This window comes from Molossus molossus, unplaced genomic scaffold (assembly GCF_014108415.1).
Source record: "Molossus molossus isolate mMolMol1 unplaced genomic scaffold, mMolMol1.p scaffold_m16_p_6, whole genome shotgun sequence".
Classification (NCBI taxonomy): domain Eukaryota; kingdom Metazoa; phylum Chordata; class Mammalia; order Chiroptera; family Molossidae; genus Molossus; species Molossus molossus.
In genome coordinates this window covers 113,225,796-113,247,233 of record NW_023425399.1, presented here as the reverse complement: position 1 = coordinate 113,247,233, position 21,438 = coordinate 113,225,796, and the positions used below count along the sequence as shown (strand labels likewise).

At 44.7% G+C, this 21,438-nt stretch overlaps 1 protein-coding gene across 1 annotated transcript in view; it reads left to right on the top strand.

Moving 5' to 3' along the window:
• The window catches only part of RTTN (rotatin), a 105,987-nt gene that overhangs the window by 3,969 nt on the left and 80,580 nt on the right, over nucleotides 1–21,438 (top strand). The window contains exons 3-9 of the mRNA XM_036244541.1: nucleotides 106–196; nucleotides 1,496–1,610; nucleotides 2,419–2,569; nucleotides 5,007–5,172; nucleotides 7,001–7,182; nucleotides 9,240–9,355; nucleotides 16,170–16,340. Coding sequence (XP_036100434.1) covers nucleotides 106–196; nucleotides 1,496–1,610; nucleotides 2,419–2,569; nucleotides 5,007–5,172; nucleotides 7,001–7,182; nucleotides 9,240–9,355; nucleotides 16,170–16,340 — 992 coding nt within the window. The remainder of the gene's footprint in view (nucleotides 1–105; nucleotides 197–1,495; nucleotides 1,611–2,418; nucleotides 2,570–5,006; nucleotides 5,173–7,000; nucleotides 7,183–9,239; nucleotides 9,356–16,169; nucleotides 16,341–21,438) is intronic.

Sequence of the window (21,438 nt, the reverse complement as noted above, 5' to 3'; positions counted from 1 at the left end):
TGCCCCTCCCGAGAGGGAGCACTGGCCTCCTGCGGCGTGCGTTCGGTCCCGTGCGGGTGCTGGCACGTGGCCTTCATGGCTTACGTTGTGCTCTTCTGTCAACAGCGACCCAGGCTGTGAGGTGCTTGAAGTTTTCCACGTTTCCTTGGCTGCCTCTGACCACAACCGACAGACACGTGCTCTCCTCCAACGAAAGGTGAGTGTCGGGTGCACTTCTGGTCCCGCTGGTTCCCCTCCAGCCGTTAGGTCTGGTAGTTGTCACCGCGCGTTTTCACGGGAAGGAAGGTGGAGCGGCTGCGAACGGAGTGATGGGAATAGATGAGTGAATTTCAGTGTTTCAGAAGGCTCCTGTCTGCTCCTCATCAGGCTCATGACGCTGAGGTCGTGTGTGCTCTGCGGCCGTCGCTGATTGGCCAGAGTCTCCGACTGGCCACCGCTGTGCTTCGCCTAATGAAAATGGAAAAGTTAAACATAAATAACATGAATGCAGTGTTTTTAGTAGATAATATACTTCAAAATTTGTGCTCTGTGATCTTATGAAATGATGTTAATTGGTCATTACCCCCAGAAGTAGGTAGTTGACATACAGAAGTTGGGAGAGTGTCTTAATGTCTAGTTTCATTGTTTTGCTGAAACATTAATTTCTGTGCATACTACAACAAAGGAGTCATCTGTTGTGTGTGTGTGTGTGTGCGTGCATGTGTGCATGTTTGTATGTGTGCGCGCACATCTGGAAAGTGAAGACCAACTTGCTAGTGTTGGGGCCAGAAACAGGAGGGTGCTGTTAATGATATTTGATGAGGGTACTCAGGAGGCCCAGAGATTCTCTCGGAACGCCGTACTGAAGGGGTCCGTGCACGTGGGGAAGGGGCGGGATGGACATGGCCCGGCAGGCCTGATCAGTCCCTGGGGGAGGCTGTCCAGTGCACACTGAGGATGGTGGGGTGGAGCTGGGCTGAGGGGGGATTGGTTTCTTGGGGTGGGAGGGGAACCACGGCTGCATCCCTAGGAGGACAGATGTTATCTGAGAAGTCGAAGGGTGTCCTTGGTCTGCGATAAGAGGAGCGCCCCAGCGTGATTCCCCTAGAAATGGGAGAGCAGTAAGGAGTCTAGTTCCTAGACTTTAATGCTGTAGTTACTGTTATTTTTTCTGTCTTATTTCTGAATTCATATGACATATGTCACTGAGTTCTGTGCCCTTTGACCTCCTCAATCTCATTGTGTAGCGTTGGGATAGTCTGTGGGCGTGCCGTCTTGAGGAGGGTCTGGTGGGGACACAGGTCAGCACACAGTCGCCGTAGCAGCAGATGCAGTCCAGGGCTACGGGGAAGCACCTGCTAGGAGCTGTTTATTGTTAAGGATGAGACTGAGGAGGGCTCCCCGGGGGAGTGATGTCCCAGCTGGGACTGAAGGATGTGAGTAGAGTCATTTGTCTCTTGGTTACTTAGAATCTGGGACAGGTAAACTTTTTAAAAATAAATAACACTCTTTGTAGCTCTTTAAGAAGTAGTAACCACACTTTGATCTGGAACACCTGTGAACTATTGAAGGACGTTATCATGCAAGACTTCCCTGCTGAGATTTTCCTTCAGAGGCCGAAAATTGTTCAGGTGTGTATCCTCTTTGATTGTTTTACACTTTGAAATAGAGAATGTTTTCCAGTGAAACCAATTTTGCAACGTGGGAGGAAGGAAATGTTTAAAGAACAAAGCATTTGGTATTTAAACCATTTCTGTAACTTATCTGGATGGTGATAGTTCTTCTGATAGGAGGTAATCTCCTCGAACACGTGCAGTGCAGTTTGACCACCCTGAATTTTCTGCTCCTGGGTCACCTGACGGATGAGTAGGCTTTGGAAGTTGAGGTTGGGCAGCAGTAACTGTCCTAACATTAAGAATCACATGTCTCTTTGATTATCTGGTATGTGTAAGGCACAGTGCTGGATGCTATGGAAATATGGTAGCGAGCAGTGGAGATGGGTTCTTTGCAGTCTAGTCTGTCACCTGGGACCCAGGCTCTTTCAGGAGAGGCGTCGGGACCCAGGGCTGGGACTGGGCATATCATGAGGACCCAGGCATCCCTCAGCACCCTTGTCCAGCAATCACTGGGCTGAAAATCACTCCAGTGAATGACCGCTGTTCATACTGTGGCCCTTGTCAAATGATAGCAGAGGAGAAGCTGTTCATTACTAAAGCCATTTGCGATGCGGAAACCTTGTGATTTTAAGAAGCACTGTGAAACTTCATGTCTGGGTGGGGAGAGACGCCTGTGTCCTCTCGGAATAGGCTCTCCCTAACGGGTTGTAGATGTGAGCAACACGGACTGTTCTCTTCACGTTATCTTACTCTGCGGCCGTCTTGATTGTGCTAAATCACATGCTCTTGGTTCCCATGATCATCCTCACGCTTGTCTTTTCAGAGCCTGCTCTCTCTGCTGAAGCTGGCCTTCGGAGGGGAGGGCACGCCCCACCTGGCCCTGCAGTCGGTGTCCTGCCTGCAGCAGCTGTGCGTGTGCCTACGTGGCAGGCTTCACTTCCACCGGGACCCGGGCTTCTCCTGCAGCAAACAGGGTATTTATGCTTCTTGTCTGCTAGGTGTGCGGCGCTTGCAGGTTCTTCCGAGCGAGAACCCCATTACCCGCCGTTAGGGGTCACTGTATAAATGGCCACAACGTAGACTCCGTTTCCTCATCCTCAGCGTAATCAAATGATCGCCTTCAAAAGCAAGCGGAATGACAGGGCCACTCACGAGCCAGTCCTCTGTTTTATGAGACATTTGCAAGGTGTTTACCTTTTGGTCTGCAGAGAGTGTTGTTGTGAGTCAGGAACTAGGATTCTGAGTCTAGCCTTCTTTGGGTATTTTAGCAAATTATATATCATATTAATAAATGGGATTGAAAAATGCTGATTTTTATTTTATGACAACTATTTTGTGCAACTTGAGATGTCGTCAGAGCATCGTATGATCCTAGTGCCTGACTTTCCATGGAAAAAGCACCACCTAGTGGATCATAGAGTACCAGGCTGGCCTTGTCCAACCACTTACAGCTTAGTTTCTGTGCGCCTCTCTGATACGCACTTGAAGTCATATGTACCTAAGAGGGATTGGTGATCATGCTTCACAGTTAATCCTTGTTGAGAGTGTCACTGACCCTGTGCTACTTGAATATTTATGCCTTAAATTAGCTTTATTACAGATCTCAGCGGGTACGGGGTTTCCTTGTCGTCATTCCTGAGATAGAGCTTCCTGCAGATGGCCAGTGGTAGTGAGCTGCCGGGTAGCCCATGCTTCCTCAGAAAGACAGCTACAGTGTTGACGAAGATAGTCTGTCTCTCTGAAGATTTACCCATGAATTAAGTAAACACTTATTGTTCACCTACTATATGCTAGTCAATCTGCTGGTCTCAGGGGGTACAGCACTGAACAAAACTGGGGTACGGTTCTAGCCTCTGCGAGCTTGTATTTTAGGTCGGGGCAGGAATAAACAAACTTGTTTTAGACAAGGAGGAGTGTGGGAAGGAAATAAGGAAGGCTGATTGACGCAGGTGACCAGGGGCATGTGGCTTACTGGGCTAGGGGGAGGGTCGGGCAGCTCGGGGAGGTGGTCTGAGGGTGAGGGGAGCCGTGTGCTTGAAGAGTGTTCCAGGAAGGTCAGTGCCTTAGGGGGAGGTGACATGGGGGGGTGGTCAGACATCAGGGCGGGGGGGTGGGGGAAGGTGAGAGCAGAGAGGGAACCCGGGGCCAGGGTGTAGGGGGCACTTGCAGACCTAGGTAAGGATTTTGTAGTTTCTTTGAAGTGCAGTTGGAAGCTCTTGAAGAGTTGTTTGTTTTTTTCCTTTCCTCATGCCTCTGTTTTACCTAATTAAAAAATTAAAAAATTATGGCTACATATGCATCACAAAATATGCCATTATAACCGTTTTTAAATGTGCAATTTGGTGACATTAGTTATATTACCTGTGTTGACTCTCTGTTTCGTGTTCTTAGGAACTGCCACCCTGTTCCCCACAGTGGCGGCGCCGCTTTGCATTCCCACCAGCTGTCTGCGGCGTCCAGTCCCCACCTCTCCCAGCCCTTGTTGTCCTTTGTTTTGAGAGTGTGCCCTTAGCGGGAACCGAACCGGGGTCTCGAGTCCCTGGGCCGACGCTCTACCCGCTGAGACAAACCGGCCAGGGCATCACTGTCCATTGTTAATCGTAGTCATCCTGGTAGGTGTGAGGTGGGATCTCGCTGGGGTTTTGGTTTGCAGTTCCCCTGCGAGTACTGATGGATGACTAGGGTTCCCTGGTCACTCTTCTTGGCCCTTCTATGTCTTCTTGCGAGAACTGTTCATTAAAGCCCATTGCCAATTTTTAAGTTAGTTTTTTTTTATTGTTGAGTTTAGGAGTTTTTAAAACATATCTGGATATTAAATCCTCATCAGATATATGATTCGCAGGTACTTTCTCCCGTTCTGTAGGCTGTCACTTTTCACAGTGTCCTTTGATGCGTGGGAGTTTACAGTTGTGATGAAATCCAGTTTATGTTTCTCGTTGTTTGTGCTTTTGGGGCATTTAAGAATCCATTGCCAAATCGAAGGTCGTGAAGATTTATCCCTATATTTCCTTCTTAGCTTATGATTTAAACTCATTTAGGTAGTTGGTCCATCCGAGTTCATTCTTGCGTGTGGGCGTCTTGGGGAGTGTTCCGCAGCGGGCGCGCGGCCTGGCGTCGCCTGGCAGCCTGACGCTGTGGGTGAACAGCGTTGGCCGGGGCTCCGTGCAGTCAGGCCGGTGGAGACCTAGGTGTGCTGAGTGGTGCTTGCAGCAGGGTGACCTTCGCTCTCACCCCTGTGGGTGAACAGCGTTGGCCGGGGCTCCGTGTAGTCAGGCCGGCGGAGACCTAGGTGCTGAGTGGTGCTTGCAGCAGGGTGACCTTCGCTCTCACCCCTGTGGCGCCTTCCTGCTGCCCTTTGTCAGGTGCTGCCTCTCGGTTCTCTCTGAGGGGTCATGTTCTTCTTCCCTCCAGACGCGGTTTCCCAGAATTCTTCTTTGTCTTACTGTCACGAAGTGAGAGTTGCTCATCATTCCCAGAATGCTTCTCCCAGAAGCAGCAGCCCCCGGCCTTCCGTGGTCGGACGCACAGGCCAGCGACCCCGGGGCGACGGCCAGGACTGGGACGCAGCGTCTTCCAGGTGAGCGGGGAAGAGCCTGCTGGCTGCGCGCGTTTTCATTTCGGGAGATGCTTGTTTTTCTGTCTTCTCCTTGGAAACATCAACACAAGTATTGGCTTTGTGTTAGACCAGTAGCTTCCATACTTTTTGACCATTACCCACAGCAATAAACAAATATTACCTTGTAACTCCGTACTCAGCATACAGACGTGTACTCGGTATGTATGTGCATGTGTGCACGCCCGTGTGTGTGTGTATTCACTGAAACAAAATGTTCACAAAATAGTACTCTGGTTTTGTGTGTGTGTGTGTGTGTGTGTGTGTGTATTCACTGAAAAAAAATGTTCACAAAATAGTACTCTGGTTCCATGTGTTACACAGTGAACTACATTTTCTGTTTCTCTGTATTTCATTTAAAAAAGAATGATGACTCTGACACACTAAATTGTTTATACCAGCCCAAAATGGAATGTGATCTAATTTAAAATTATAGCTTTAAATGATAGATACATTTTGGTAGTGTTTTAAACCCATTTTTGTAAGTGTAATCATAATTTAAGTACATCATTGTTTACTATTCAAGAGACTGATGGGAGAAGCTATAAAACAAAGACTGTGTACCATGTATGGTGTTTTACTTGTTTGTGTAAACACTGATTTTTATATGTATCAAGTTTTCCTGAAGGGATTGGCATGGTATTTGTTATGTCCTCCTTAGGCTGAAAGTATCTTAAAAACATGAATCTCTCCTCTGGCGTCATTCTAATAACTGCACAGTAAGGTGAACACTTGTCTGTTGGCCTGTGTTCTTTTGATGCTGCAGCTACGGCTGACACAGAGTCGTGTTCATAGTATGCTTGGCGCTCTGCCAGGTGCCGCTGTGGTTTTTATCTCCTCCAGTTGTCCTCATGACAGTCCTTTGAGAGGGTTGGTATTGTTGTCATTATTATCCTACAGAAAGAGGTTCATGCCGTTGGAGAAGAGCAGGTGGGCTTTGGACGGTGTGGTCTGCGGCCCTGTGCCGCTCTCTGAGCTGTATCCAGTGCTGCCTGCTTCCTCCGGGCCCTTTCAGAGTTGGAGAAGCTTGGCTCATTTCCATATTTTGGGATGCTGGGGACACTGAAATTGAAGAAATGACAAAACATATTAAATTCTGGGAGTTCTGTATGTCCAGTAGCATTACTGTACCTCTGTGACTCAGCTTCAATTGTGGATGACATCAAAAGTCAAAATTTTTGGGTCTTTCCAAATGTAGGTGTACACCTGTCTACACACGTTCACTCCCACCCCGCCATTTTGCACACAAGGTCAGAGTTTCTTTATGAAGAAAGCAACCAAGATGGGATGTTCCATCTTTTGGTGTATTTCCAAAATCATGATGTGAAGTTGAATTTACTAAATAAAGTAATCCATTTCTCATGCTTTTTCTGGCATTTTCTAGCATTCTTCTGTTGTTAACATTGGCTCACTAGGCAACTGTGTGAACAGTTTAGTTTTGCCTTTATGAGTTGATTCCAGAGAACTTTGCAATGAATCGCTTGCTTCCCTTAACAAACGAGTTGGTTGTCAGTCTCTTGCTGATTGCTACTAGGAGGGTGTCAGCACATTTCTAGACCATCAGTTGGAAAAGCAAAATACAAAGGCATTTTTGGTTTCATTTACAGTTTTGAGCCATGTTGATGGAATTTAGTGTCATGAATTTGTCAGGGTTCCTAGAAATCTGAGCAGAATGTTATGTGAGGCTCTGAGCTGTGTCCAGTCTGAGGCTCCCTGTGTGCCAGGCTCGGACACGCAGTCAGTCTGTCTGTGGCTGTCTCCATACTGAGGGGCTGTCCTGTGTCTTTCGCAGTGGGAGCAGCAGTCATGCGCACGTGGCCTCCAGGGTCTCCATCCATTCGCCTCTGGATGCGACGCACATCGACCTGCCGGAGCTGGAGGCCGCGGACACGCTGCAGCTGCAGTTCCAGCAGCTCAGCCTCCCCCAGTTCTGTGTCTGCCTCCTGGAGTCTGCCGTGCCGCTCCTGAGAACAGGTTCGGGGGTTTCGAAGTCACAGGTCTCTGTGCAGCCTGTGATCGTTTTGTTTGTTTTCTAGGACTCTTATTTATTTACTTTTCACCTTCTGTCTATGCCAACACCTTTAACCCATCGATTTACCCTTTGGGAAGTCAGTTCCTAGGAGCTGCATGCAGCCTTTCTCATCTCGTAGTTAGACGTGGCTGCCAGGGAGCACTCTCCTGAGGGAGGGTCCCCTTCCCACGGTGGCCGTGTGCACGGCCTCACTCTGCGTGGCTGCTCCAAGTGCAACCACAAAGAATTCCACGCAGCTGGGGTCAGTCGGAGGGTTGGAGCAGCACGAATAGACCAGAATGAAAAACCTCTGGTGTTTGCTCCTGAGGAACTTCTTTGATTTGCTCTCAGTTCATTCTTTCCACCCGATTGTTACTTAGGCGGTAAGACGTGTTCGAAACCAGCCTACAGCTGGATGCTTACCTTTACAGTAATTTTTCTTGCAAAAACCAAACAAATAACAAAACTCAACCCAAACATTACATATTTTCTTTCCAGAGTCTAGGTAAAGTTGCAAAGATGTATTGCAACATACAGAGATGTAGTAATGTTAGTAACGAGTGCTCAGAACGATGCAGCGTGGCGAGTGGCCGACAGTGGCAATCAAACAGCAGTTACCACAAATAATGGCTTTTTAAGTCCTGTGCTATTTTTGCCTGCTGGAGGGTGAATGGGAGGAAAGCAGGAGGTAGTTATTTGTTTGGAAAGTTATTAAAATTTTAATTTATCCTGGGAAAACTGTTCCCATAATTTCTGACGGTGTGACTCTGTTTCTGGGAGTTCATGTACCAATAATGTGGTGAAGGAAAATCCGAACTTGGCATTATAAAGTACGTGTGTTTGTCTGCATATATGGAGAGGGACGGTTTTAGATTTAAGGATTTTGCATTTAACCTTTTCTTAGTTTGCTGTAAAAAGTCAGATTGATCATTATAAAGCTGTATCTCAGTACATAAAATTTTCTAAATGTTCTCTTGCCCTTTTGTGGTAAATTATTGCATAACTTATAATTGTTTAGTATCTTAAGAGATTTCTAAAGGAACTTTCTCCAGCTGTTCTAGTGAAACAGTTCAGACCCTTATGATCAGGTAGTTTGTTTTACTTTCCTTCATAGAAATTGACCTTTGGTATGTGAACAGGAAGGCTGGGTGGAATGTCACCTCACTTAGAATTATGGGTTGTGGCATTATGCTGGTGGCTGTGACTGATGGCACAGTTTCTTTTGGAATTTTTTTTGTTAATCCTCACCTGAGGGTATTTTTTCATTGATTTTCAGGTAGAGTGGGAGGGAGGGAGAGAGAGACAGAGAAACATCAATGTGAGAGACACATCGATTGGTTGCCTCCTACACAACCCCAGCTAGGTCCAGGGATCGAGCTGCAACCAAGGTCCGTGCCCTTGACTGAAATGGAACCCGCAACTCTGGTCCACGGGCCGACGCTCTGACTGCTGAGCCGAACCTGCCAGGGCTCTTCTGGAGCCTTTTAGAGTTTAAGTGAGCGTGGGCTTGAAGACCTGTTTCAGATGGGATTTCTCTGAGTGTCTTCAGCACACGCCAGCGTGGACATTTAAACCTTAGTCGCTCCGGTCCAGGCTCAGCTTCCCAGGCAGCTCCTGTGTGGATGGCTCAGGCCTTCAGGCCCTAACAGGACATTCTTAGCAGTGTTTCCTCACCGACCGGGGCTTCGTCACATGTTACGTGGGACATGGATGGTCTCTGAACTTGAAAAGTTTGTTTAATTGTCTCATAATACTTGTGGTTAACATTGCTACTAGCTTCTGGAGTGTCTTTCCCATTTAGGAGCACACTTGATTTGTTGTAAATAAATAGCATTATGATCAGAACAGAAGTCTTTAACAGTCCCTGTTTATCTCTTTCAACAACTCTAAAACCATAACGAGTATTAGAAGAGAAATAGGAACTATGGGCATGACTTACTGGAGGATGGAGCGATGGCATTCAGTTGTTGATCCGAAAGTTCACTGTTTTTTCCGATTTCTCTCCTGGTTGTTTTCCCAGGTAGTAGACAGATGATAATAAGAGTTCTGGAATTGCTTGCAGAGGATTTGATTCTTATTGGGGAAGCGATATCAGCAGACATCTGGGATGACAGCAGCCTTTTTGCTATAGATATGGTGAGAGTCGATGACTTCTTGGGATATGGGTAGTAGCATTTTATTTTATTTTATGTTGGTTTATATACAGTATATCATTGTTTCATTAGTCTTTGAAAGCTTTCTTTCTTTTAGATACAGTGTGTCCCTGGCTTATTTTGTGCGCAGTCTGGAATAGGCCATTTCTCCAGAGATTCTGGTTTCTGTTAATGAGGGAGTGTGTACCCAGACCAAACAGGCCATTAGGGCTGCTTTTAGTTACTGCGATATCATTCTTTCCTTTGAATAACAGAAATAGGAAATATGTATTTTTTTAAAATCCATGAGTTCAGATGGCTATTTCTGTGATTTTAAACTTGTATGATTTTGTTTCTATTGTCGCTCATAGAAAGTCTTAGTCTTTAACAGTTTCAGCATAATTGCATATTAGCTTTACCTTCAGCACACATTAAGTCATTTCAGAATAGCAATATTAGTATTACTATGGTCCAGAACTAATAAAGTTCAAGATTTCCCTGTAGTTGTTTTTGACTTAGACTAGTTATCAGTAAGATACAGTCACAGTGCTGTGCTCTAAAGTCACTTGTTAGACTTCTTCTGTGACCAACACGGTCAGCAGTCAGCTCCATCCCAGTTCGGGGAGTTGTTTTCCCTTCATAAAACCAACTCAGAGATGCCTCCCTGCCCTTCTGTTCTCTGGTTTATTTTTTCCTTTTTTTATTTTAGTTTTTGCAAATGTAAGCAAATAAGTATGGGGATTCTTATTCCCTCTCCCACATCTTATGTAAAAGGTATATCACATACAGTTTTACACCTTGTTTTTGCAACTTAAAAATGCGTCCTGCATGCATGGACTAATAGGTGTCAAGGTTGTTCCATGTTCGTGCGTGGAGATCTTTACTACTCTTTTATGAGTGGCAAACACTTTGTTGTGTATATTTACCCAGTCTACTGGTGTACAAAATCGCTGCTACAAATTATGTGAAATGAATCATGTGCACATATCATTTTATACTTGTACAAGTGTATCTCAAGGGTCGATTTTTTTTCAAGTAGGATTGCTATATCAAATGGTAACTATTCTTAATTGTAGATGTCACATGATCCTGTATAGCTATACATTTCAGTACCCACCAGCACATTAGAATGTGGTTTCACCTGCAGGCTCAGCAGTAGAGTTTATGGTCAAGCCTCAGATTTTTGTCAGTATAATATTAATTTGTAGTTTTCCATGAGCGAAGTTGAACATATTTTTGTAATTTTAAGAGCTATTTTTATTTCTTTTTTTGTAAACTATCCAAATCTTTACTACTTTGTGTGTGTGTGAGGGGGGGTCAGTCATTGATTGATCTTTTGTTCTTTTATTGATTTCTGAGAGCTCTTTATGTATTAAGGACTTTGGCTTTCTGAAACCAGTTGCAATTTTTCTCCCATTCATTTTTTTTTTTTTTTTTTAAACTCTCCTGATGATACTTTTGGCCATGCAAAAGCTTTTATTCATTTATTTATTTTTATGTAGCTGGATTTATCTGTTTCTTTACTTTTTTCTTTTAAATTATAGTTCTGGATTTTGAATCAAAGTTAGAAAGATTCTCTTTAGACCTTGGGAAGACGTGCTGTATCTTTTCGGTTTTAGAATTCTACATTTTTGTCTTTTAGGAGTATTTTTCTCACGTGGATTTTGCACATTTCTTATCATTTTTTCATAAATGTGTGTGTGTGAATATATTTATGTGGGTTTAATGACTTTATTGAAGTATAATTGACATGTAAAAAGCTGCACATGTTTCTTACAGTTTGTTGGCACATCCTGGCACATGGGTACACCGTGATGTAGATGAGCGTCCATTGTTTAGAATTTTATATGAATGTGCTCGTCGTATGCTTTTCTCGTTTCATTTCTTTTTCTTTTAGTTTGATTACTTTGAGATATAGCCATATTGTTGCATTTATTCATTTTATTGCTGGGTGCCTTGTTCTTTGCTATTTGTATTTCTTCAGGGAAGATATTTTTGGAAAATATGTTATTACATTTTTTTAAAGAAATATTTTGATTAATATTTTGCATGAGCAATCAACACATGTACAAGAGCCCTAGGAGTGTTATATTGTAACATAATATTTAAGACATCTGTGAACTACCAGGGTATGTCTCCATGTAATTATAAATTGTATCCTTTTTTACATTTCAATATATCATAAATTATTTATCATTTTATATCTTTTATTTTGCAATTATCAAATAAGCTTGCTTGGAGAACTGGTGTTCTGTCTACTCTTTTAACGTAAATTGGTAAACTTAACCTTTTACTTTTTTCTTGCATTGTCAGAGAAGTTGAAGCAAAATTTATTAGTCATATATATGTGTGTGTATATATTTTTAGTCATAAATTAGTCATAAATATATATTTATATATATAAAATATTTATATATTTATATATATAAATATATATATATATATATATATATATATATATATATATAAAACCAAAGCTTTTTTCTCTTTATGTTGTTTTGACCTAGGTCTGTCTTTTTGTTTCATTAAACTTTCTTATACGCTTCCTGAAATCTTTGTGAATAAAGGTTAGAACGTGAAAAATAAAATACTGATGTTTAGTTAATACTAACACCCATGTGTAAAAAAACCAAACTTTTAAGAACAAAAATTTTTTGAAAAGAGGAAAAAATGAAGTATTTTACAATTGGTATAAATTATTGTTCAAGTCCTTCAATTTCTTTATTTATGAAATAGGAATGACAGTTCTTAGTCTTTCTTTAGTCCTTAAGGTTACCATACTATTTTGTAGTACTTTTAGAAGATTTTCACATATTGAAGGTTTTCAACAAGTGAGTTTTTCCTTAGATGTGTGAAGACTATTTTATCAGTTGCTTCTTAAATTAACTTACACTTTCTTGGCCAGAACATTTATCTGTAAAAGTTAGTCGCTCGCTTTTAACTTTTGGCTGCTGATCTTTTATGATTCAATGAATTATTTTTACTTTAAAGGTTAAATCTGTTGTAAGTGCCAGTTGGTATGTTAGAAATGTTAAATAAAACAGTACTGTTTGAAATTATATTTGGTTTACTTTTACTTATTTAAAAGAATGAATGCCTCAGGAAAAATCTCGGTACTTTGACTATATACTGATAAAAATAAACAATTAGGTAGAATTTCTTAATGTCTCTACTTTTGCCAAGTTTAAAAAGAAAGATGGAAGCAGTGTTTTTGTTGAGTCATTAAAGGAACAAAATAATAAATGTGTTGGTATCAATTCAGAAATGAATACCTGAGGAGATAGAATCAGATCTCTGAAATGCCATAACTTAGTCTGGGTAAGCACAGTCAAAAGTAATCTTCCAAGTTGAAATTCTTTTAATCCTCACCTGAGGACATTTTTCCATTTTTGTTGAGGTAGAGTGGGAGGGAGAGAGAGGAAAAGAGAGAGAGAGAAACATCGACGTGAAGGGGACACATCCTGTGGCTGCGTCCCCCATGACCCAGCCAGGGCTGGGGACCAACCACAACCGAGGTACGTGCCCTTGGTTGGAATCGAACCTGTGACTCATTGGTCCGAAGGCCGATGCTCTTCACCGCTGAGCCAAACCAGCCAGGGCCCAAGTTGAATTTTTTATTTCACTTGAAGTAAATAAAGAAAAAATATTTTTAGTGAAATTATTATATTTTGTTAGATAACAAATTCATTGATAAGCACTGTAAACGTTGGGTTGGCCTGAAGTGTGCCTTCCCCTCTCTGCTCCCCTGGAAACAGTCTTTCCTCATTCACATGGTAAGTCGGCGAAGGGAGAAGCATCTTCACCTGCCACCATGCAAGCCCAGACCCTGGGGCTGGGTTCTGTTCACGTTTTCTTCTCTGTCCCTCCTGGCATCAGGATGCCATGGACAGCAGTCTTTTCTTCTGCTGTGAGCTGGCCACTCCCACGCGGGCTTGGGGGAGACTTGCTAGTTGGAATTCAAGTGGGCCGAAAGGATAGAGAGTGGGCGTTGTGCCCCTTGAGGGCTCACTGAGGGGCTGAACTAGGCTGGGTTTGTAACTGGGTGAGTGTCTCTGTCGAATGTGCCTTCCCTGCTGTTGCACAGTCAGAAACAGCTATTCCAGTTCACCAGACATGTTTGATCGCTTGTCGTATGCTAGGCTGTGCAGTACGCGATGTGAGTGGCAGCTTCTCTCTCGCGGGCACAGATCCTTCATCGTGACGCCGGTGAAACAGGAGGCGCAAGGACTGAGAGCTCAGTAGGACCGGGCAGCTGCGCGGCTTCCTGTGTGCTCGCTGCTTTGAGCAGTGTCTGGGGCCAGTTCATCATCACAGCCCTACAAGGTTGATACCCATTTCTAGTTTCTTTCTCAAGGTCGGTTCTGTGTTGTTAATCGTGTTTTATTGCCAAGGATGCTTTGAAAACACTCCCAACCTGGGGTCTCAGGGCTTCTTGTAAATCGTGACTGAACTGAGTCTTCGGGTATGATTTGTGACTTGGCTGGCACATGAAGGTTGGCGGTTTCACCTGGCGAGGGCAGAGAGTGACCAGGACGAGCGGATGGTGCCGCTCGGTGGCAAAGGGTAGGGCTGGTGGGGGTGTAAGCAAAAACAGCCTAGAACGGAGCTGGACACGATGCAGGAGCCAGGGGCTTGCTGAGGCTCTGCTTTTGGCTACAAGGTGCTGAGTGGGTGGTGGTGTTGTGAAGGCAGGCGAGCTGCCCGTCCGCAGGGGAGTGGCTGGAGAGGCCTCACTTGCTGCTGGGACCCGCAGGGGGGAGGGAGAGGGGTGCAAGCGGATGGAGGACATCCCTTGCCAGTCCCCATTTCAGATGCTTCCCAGAGCCCACAGTCTGTTTCATGATGTGCAGGGTGGAGGAGTCGTGAGTGCACTGTACATTCTGTTCTAAGGGGGATATTGAGAATATTTTGCTAATCTGATGTTCTAATTCTTTACCTTTGTTAAAAGCTGCGAGTATCCTGTGAAAACTGACCCCCCTAGTCAACTACTTCACAGGCATTGAAACATTATTTTTAGCCCAACAGATCAAAACTCTGGACCAGTTACTATTTCTTAATCCTTTCTTTTCTTAAAGCATTTTTTTTTTTTAGGAAAACACTTTTTTTTTTTGGCTTGGAAGAAATGCTGGAAATAGTGAAAATCTCAAGACCGATTTACATAGTACTTCCTTTTTATTCTGTTTTGGGAAGCACTCAGTTCGTCATTAGAATAAGCAAGGTTGTTTGAAACACTTTCACAGGTAGATAGACTTCTAGGAAAAGCCCTGCAGTAATTTACATTGTGAATTGTCAAGGTTGATCCTGAGTAACAGAGGCATGTTGCAAGGATATAAAGTATCCCTTTAATGGGGAAGTACTGGGTGAGAGAATTGCTTGCTAATGTAATAAGACAGGAACTGGGTTTCCAAGTTGTTTTCTCCAGACCAGTTATTTCTATAGTGGTGATTAAGTTGTTTTAATTTTGTAAGCATTGCCCTCTTTTTGGTTTAATTTAGTTTTATTTTTTGGGGGGGATCAGAGAATATAGCCTTAAATATATATTGAGGTTTTCTTTGCCATTAAGTAACTGGTTAGTATTGGTCAGCGTCCTTGGATACTTCAGGAGTTGTATTCTTTGAAATGTTCAAAATTTATACCTATTTATTTTAGTGATTAGGTTCAAAAAGACTGAAAACCTGTGAAATCCGTCTTCATTTCAGGAATAGTTTTTGCTTGATGGAGTCTGTTATTTGGACCACAAAGACTCATTCATCTTGGGTCTTCACTGTTAATTATGTACTTCATCAACAGAAAATGACCCCCTTTATCCAATTTTTTGCCCTAAATTAAATTATTCATATTTTTTATATTTTTGTTAAGTTTTTGTGCACATTATTTGCCATTATTTTTGACACTAGCCTTCCTAATGGATCTGATCTCATCGCGGCTTTGACCCTTGATGTAATTTTTATAGGTGCTCATACCTTTTAGTTCTGTTTCTCACATATTCGTCCTTGACTGAAACTGTTTCCAACATGCCCAGGATTTTTGTCCTTAGTTCATAGGGTCTGCCCCCTGTCATGTCCGGATATGCCCAGTGGGAGGTGAGAGGGACACTCCAGCACCCCTGTCCGCAGCTGGCCCGTGCTGTCCCTGCCGCTGCGGCGTGCCCTCATGTCGAGGACAGCATTGGTCTGTGTGGTCATGATTCGCACGTTAGTCTGCCGGGTTTTAGCTTTCTCTTTGTATTTTACGTATGCCTTTTGATTTGAAAGACACAACTTCTACTTGAGTAGTTTGTTATCTAGAAATTGATGGCGGTGGAACAGTTTCCCTTGAAGCCTTATTACTTGAAGAAAGCTCATACAGTTGGATATTTAATTTTTAAAAAAATTATTTGACTTTCCCTGTTTTATTTCTCTGGTCATTTTGAGGGTAAGGATCAGGTCCTCTACTAACACGTGTTGTCCCGTTACTCCAGCTCTGTGTCTAGCCTCAGGACAGGGAGCCTAAACTGACAGTGACATGCAGATGTCCCAGGTGGAGCAGGGACGCGCAGGACACTAGGAGAACTGGATGGTTCATAAGCTTTTGTATATTGTTTAGTTTTACTCGTTATTAGACGTCATCAGATTAAATGCTTAAAAACTTAGTTTTTTATAAATTTAGGTGTGCTTATTCTCGGCAGGTGTCGGCTCTTATGGAGAGGTATGGAGAGGAATATTTGCGTTTTCGTTGGTTTTGATTGTTTAATGATAATAGTTTAAATTGTTCTCCATGACATTTGCATACTGGCCCCCGCATTGGCTGTTTTCCCTTTTATGTTTAAATGTTTGTAGAAAGAGAAGCTGCTCACGGTGCTGGGGTCCCTGGGAGAAACCATGTGCCACCATCAAAGCAGCGTGGGTTTGGAACAAGCAGAGGCCGCGCGCGCGCTCCACCGAATGGCCTTTGTCAGCCTCGCACTGCTGGCCGTGCGGCTGCTGCAGACGCTGCTCCCCGTGGAGAAGGTAAGGCGGCCGCTGGCTCCCTGGCGTTGGCTTGGTGCAGTCACAGGCACGTGCCGGAAGCCTCTGATCCTCCCACGGAGGACGGTGAGCTCGGAAACGTAGAGACGGGTGAGTGCCTCACGCTTTCGACAGATCATTTGACAGGAAAAACATTAATTCTTTGAAGTTTTCTTTTTTTAGGAACTTTTGAAAATTACAGTGTAACCTCTGTTTAGACAGGTACACAGTTCAATGTATTTTCACGGAGTGAATGTGTCAGTGTGGACACAGTGGCACTGCCTAGAGCGTGAGATAGAACGTTACTAGCATTTCAAAGGCCCTTCCCCTCCATCACCCCTGCTTCCTCCTCCAGGCTGAACTCCTTTCCACTGCCGGCTCCACAGACCAGTGTGTCTGCTTTTACACACGGCACGGATGGGGCTGCAACGCTAGCGCCCAGGATGTATTTCTAGGGCATCACTGTCACTGCTTGGAGCAGTGGCTTGTTCATCTTTGTTGCAAAATACTATTCCCTTATATGATTTTACATTAAAGATGATTTTAATAGTTGTAAGTATTCTTTTAAATTATTTTAAATTCAGGTTACATCTCTGAATTTGAATGTTAGTGGTAAAGATACCGCAGATGATTCATGCACAAATGATTCATGCACAAATGATTCATGCACCCTGCAAAAAGAAGGGTGCGTCATGCTTAAATGAAGATGCAGGAGAAATTACTGAAGAACTGTTTCCTGGACCTTTTGTTGCCTCATTACAGCCGTTTACCCTCTTGTCCCCTAGAATTCTGCAGAGCAGTGTCATCCAAACTCCACTCTTTAATAAGTTACTTATGTAACATTGTCAGGTCATCTGGGAAAACAAGAATAAAACATTAAATTATAAACACAGTGTTTTGCTTTGGGGAAAAATAACACCATTTCTGTTCATTTTGATTTTTATTTATTAGTTATTATGATTCTGAAGAATTTTTTGCTTTTAAGGAGTCATCATTTTTCAAGGCCTGCACATTATAAATTGAAAAGTTCTAGTCCTGTGAGACTGGAGTTGTACTTAAAATATGTCTTATTTTACATAGTAATATAATATAATTGAAAAATTAGTAGTGCTACAATAACTTATTAAATTTTACAAATGATAATCTATCCATAGGTTGAAGTATTGATGGAAAACTTAATTATCAGTTGTATCATATAGCTTGTTGCTTTTTTGATTGTAGATTTTTTATTTGTGCAGGAATCAGTTAATATTGAAATCAATGATTCGCTTTATTTTGACTTACTTCAGTGTCAGGAAAATGTAAAGCCAATTCTCCCATTTTTTGAAGGTAGTTTTTATTATTGTTTTTGTTTTTGAAGGCAAATCAATACCTGTAATTTTTGGTAGCTGTTTTAAATATATAACTTGGAAGTTCATTGTAACAGTTAATCAGGTCATTGAAGACATTGTAATTGAAGTATTGATTTATAGATGTTGTAATTGCTTTGATTAAGAACTTTAAAACGAGATCTGAACAAAAAGTGCGGTTGCAGGGCTGTTGCATCTCTCCTTCAGCTGATGCAATTGTAAGCTTATGCTGCCCTCTGCCTGCCGCCAGCCGCCAGCCCACCGCAAACTGGAGGGGAATTTGGTCTCTGAAACTTTCTTCCTTGAAAGTGGTTTTTAAATATTTGAGTTCCTACTTATCCGATTTGTAATTTGAATGTTGGAAAATGTTAATATGAAACTGGAGAGACATCTCAAATTTGAAAGTTTTACAAAGTAACATTGAAGGTCTTTTTAAAATTGATAATTGTGGATTTTGAATGATTTTGGAGAATATCCATATACAAGATACAAAGCTACATTGGTAATATTAAAAAATGTTCTAGTCGATTAAATCAGATTGGTAAAACAAATGAAGGTAATTTTATTTGTGGAAGGCATCGGGGAAACAAGGAGTGAAGTCACGGCCCCTGTGGAGCCGGGGCAGAGAGCCTCCGGCCCTGTGACAGCTAACCACCCTGTGACAGCTAACCACCCTGTGACAGCTAACCACCCTGCGGGGCCAGGAGCAGCTCGTGCTGTGACTGTGACCTGCAGTGAGCCTGCGGGACTGGACTGAACGCTTCGGTGAAGCTGATTGGCCCAGAGCAGCCCTCACAGTGGAAGGTGTGGCCAGGTCACCGGCTCAGTTAATCAGATCTCACACATTCTGATCACTCAGGGCTGGGCTAGGCCTGAGGGTCTGCCTTTCTCACAAGCCCTCAGACAATACTTGGTGGCTCTAAGTGGAAGGTTTAGAGAAAACAGCATGATAGCCTTTCCCCCGACACACAGGGGATGCTGACTCTTTCCTGTCCGGTAGGAGTGCTCAGTTTGCAGCGGAATGCCTTCTCACCTCAGTCCAGCTGGCCTGCGCCTCATGCCGTGTGTAGGGCAGCTGTCTGGAGTCGGCTTTGGAGGCAGGTGTCTTTAGTCCTCGCACAGCCCATCGGCCCGTGAGGGCTTAGATTCGCCCCCTTCGCACGGCCCTGTGAGCTGCTGCGGTAACTGCTCTGGATGTGCGTGTGCAGAGTGGGAAGGTCAGAGTTCCTCAGTGGGGGTGCCAGGGAAAGAAAGGAGAATAATATTTATTCCATGCGATGTGAAGGCCCTTTGCTTGCTGCTTGTTTAATTCACATCAGCTGTTTTAGTTTTCTGGCTCGAGTCAGAAAGCTCTGTTGAACTGGCGCACCGTGCCTCGGACTTAGGTCCTGGAGGACTTGCTGTCTTGGCACAGTGCCCAACTCACGGAGTCTCCTTTGCTGACTCTGTCTTCCTGCCCCTGGACGGTAGAGCCCCAGACTGAGCTCGGCCTCCTGGACTGTGGTCCCAGGTGCCATCTGTTCGCTGCACCTGCCATGTTTCTACTTCTGGACCACGTGTGTGACCTGACGGCCAGACTCCCGTGTCCAGGGTGCTGTTGACGTCTTCACTTGCGAACAGTTGAGATAGTCAACCTAGCTTGTCCCAAACCTAACTCTACTTCCCTCACGAGTGCTTCCCGGAACCTTCCCCGGCTCAGCAAGTGCACCTTCATCCTAGTTGACGGCTGATTAGCGAACACCTGAGTCAGCCTTGCCTGTGTCTCACCCACACTTAGGGCCGATGCCCACGCACAGTTCGTTCTCTCTGGATGTCTGGGATCTGAAGGCTTCTCACCTGCCCCGCTGCCGCCAGAGGCCAGACTGCCTCCTGTCCGGGGCTGTGCGGAGCCTCAGGGCTCCCAGCCCCTCTGCTCTCTGCAGACCCAACGACCCTTCGGCCTTCCAGTGCTTCCGCAAGGGCAGGGCTGCGCGATGGCCTGAAGCCTGGCCTCGCTGCCTCCAGCACACCGACCCCTTGGGCAGGCGGCGCTGGCCCTTGCTGCCACGTGTCCTCCGGCTCAGCCTCGTGCTCGCGGTTCCCTCCAGGTCTCCTTAAATGTCACTGTGTCCGAGAGGCCCCTGCCCTCCTCACTTCTCTGCTCCCACCTTTCCCAACACTTATGGATCTCTCTGTGAGCCCAGCTCCTCCGCATGTCAGGCGCTCCCCTCCCCCTTCCCAGCACTTCTGGATCTCTGTGAGCCCAGCTCCTCCGCATGTCAGGTGCTCCCTCCCCCTTCCCAGCACTTCTGGGTCTCTGTGAGCCCAGCTCCTCCGCATGTCAGGCGCTCCCTCCACCTTCCCAGCACTTCTGGGTCTCTGTGAGCCCAGCTCCTCCGCATGTCAGGCGCTCCCTCCACCTTCCCAGCACTTCTGGATCTCTGTGAGCCCAGCTCCTCTGCATGTCAGGCGCTCCCTCCACCTTCCCAGCACTTCTGGATCTCTGTGAGCCCAGCTCCTCTGCATGTCAGGCGCTCCCTCCACCTTCCCAGCACTTCTGGATCTCTGTGTGCCCAGCTCCTCCGCATGTCGGGTGCTCCCCTCCACCTTCCCAGCACTTCTGGATCTCTCTGTGCCCAGCTCCTCCGCATGTCAGGTGCTCCCTCCACCTTCCCAGCACTTCTGGGTCTCTCTGTGCCCAGCTCCTCCGCATGTCAGGCGCTCCCTCCACCTTCCCAGCACTTCTGGATCTCTCTGTGCCCAGCTCCTCCGCATGTCAGGTGCTCCCTCCACCTTCCCAGCACGTCTGGATCTCTGTGAGCCCAGCTCCTCCGCATGTCAGGCGCTCCCCTCCACCGGGCACTAGCTGCGTGGGCAGAGCTCCGCCTTGCCTCCCGTGGCCCCGCAGTGGCCCTGCAGGCAGCGGCCGAGGAGCACGGGCCCAGCCCCTGAGTGATGGGCGGCCAGAGAGCTTCGCAGAACAGTGGTGCTTCCCTGGGCTCTCTAGTCGCTGTTGTCCTAACGGTCGGGCGCCTTCTTCACGTTTAGTGAGCTAACCTTTGATTCCTGACAGTTTCTGATATTTACTTGACAGCTTTGATTTAAAAGCATCGTTTAGCTGATTCAGCTCTTAATCTTAGACTTTCAGGCAGTTAATGATTATCTTTAAAATAGATTACCTGTGAAATAAATCATGACAACATTTCAGTCATAACGGTGAGCTCTGCCCAATGATTTTCTCTGAACGCTGAATTTTTAATCCTTTTTATTTTCTGAATTGATGCATAGAATTCTATCATGAAGCTACAGTTACTAAAAACAAACAGTTCTTTCAGTTTAAGTCCATTGATTTAAGGTTATAAAACACATACTGTTTCATCTGGGCCTGTTGACTATACTAATTAAGGATCAGTCTTCCGTGAGTGTTCTAGAACTATTTTAACTATATCTTGAATTTTCCCTTTCCCACTAAAATACCAACAAAACCAAATAAAAATCAACTTCTGTTCAAATCAATCTTTACTTGTATTTGACTTAGTGTATTCAAAGCAGAATGTACTCATTGAGACCTGGGGTAGGTGCTCTGCTGTGGTGGCGAAGTGTTCTTGTCCTCAGGAGTTTATTGCATTAATTTGGTGATTTGTCTACACGTGTACAAAATACTCAGAGAAAAAGCCTCCTGCCTTAAGTTCAGTAGCAGAGGTACTGTTACTCGGAGGATCTGTTATTTCTGTGGGTCAGTATCAGAGTCACGTGAGGTTTCCTTGGACGTG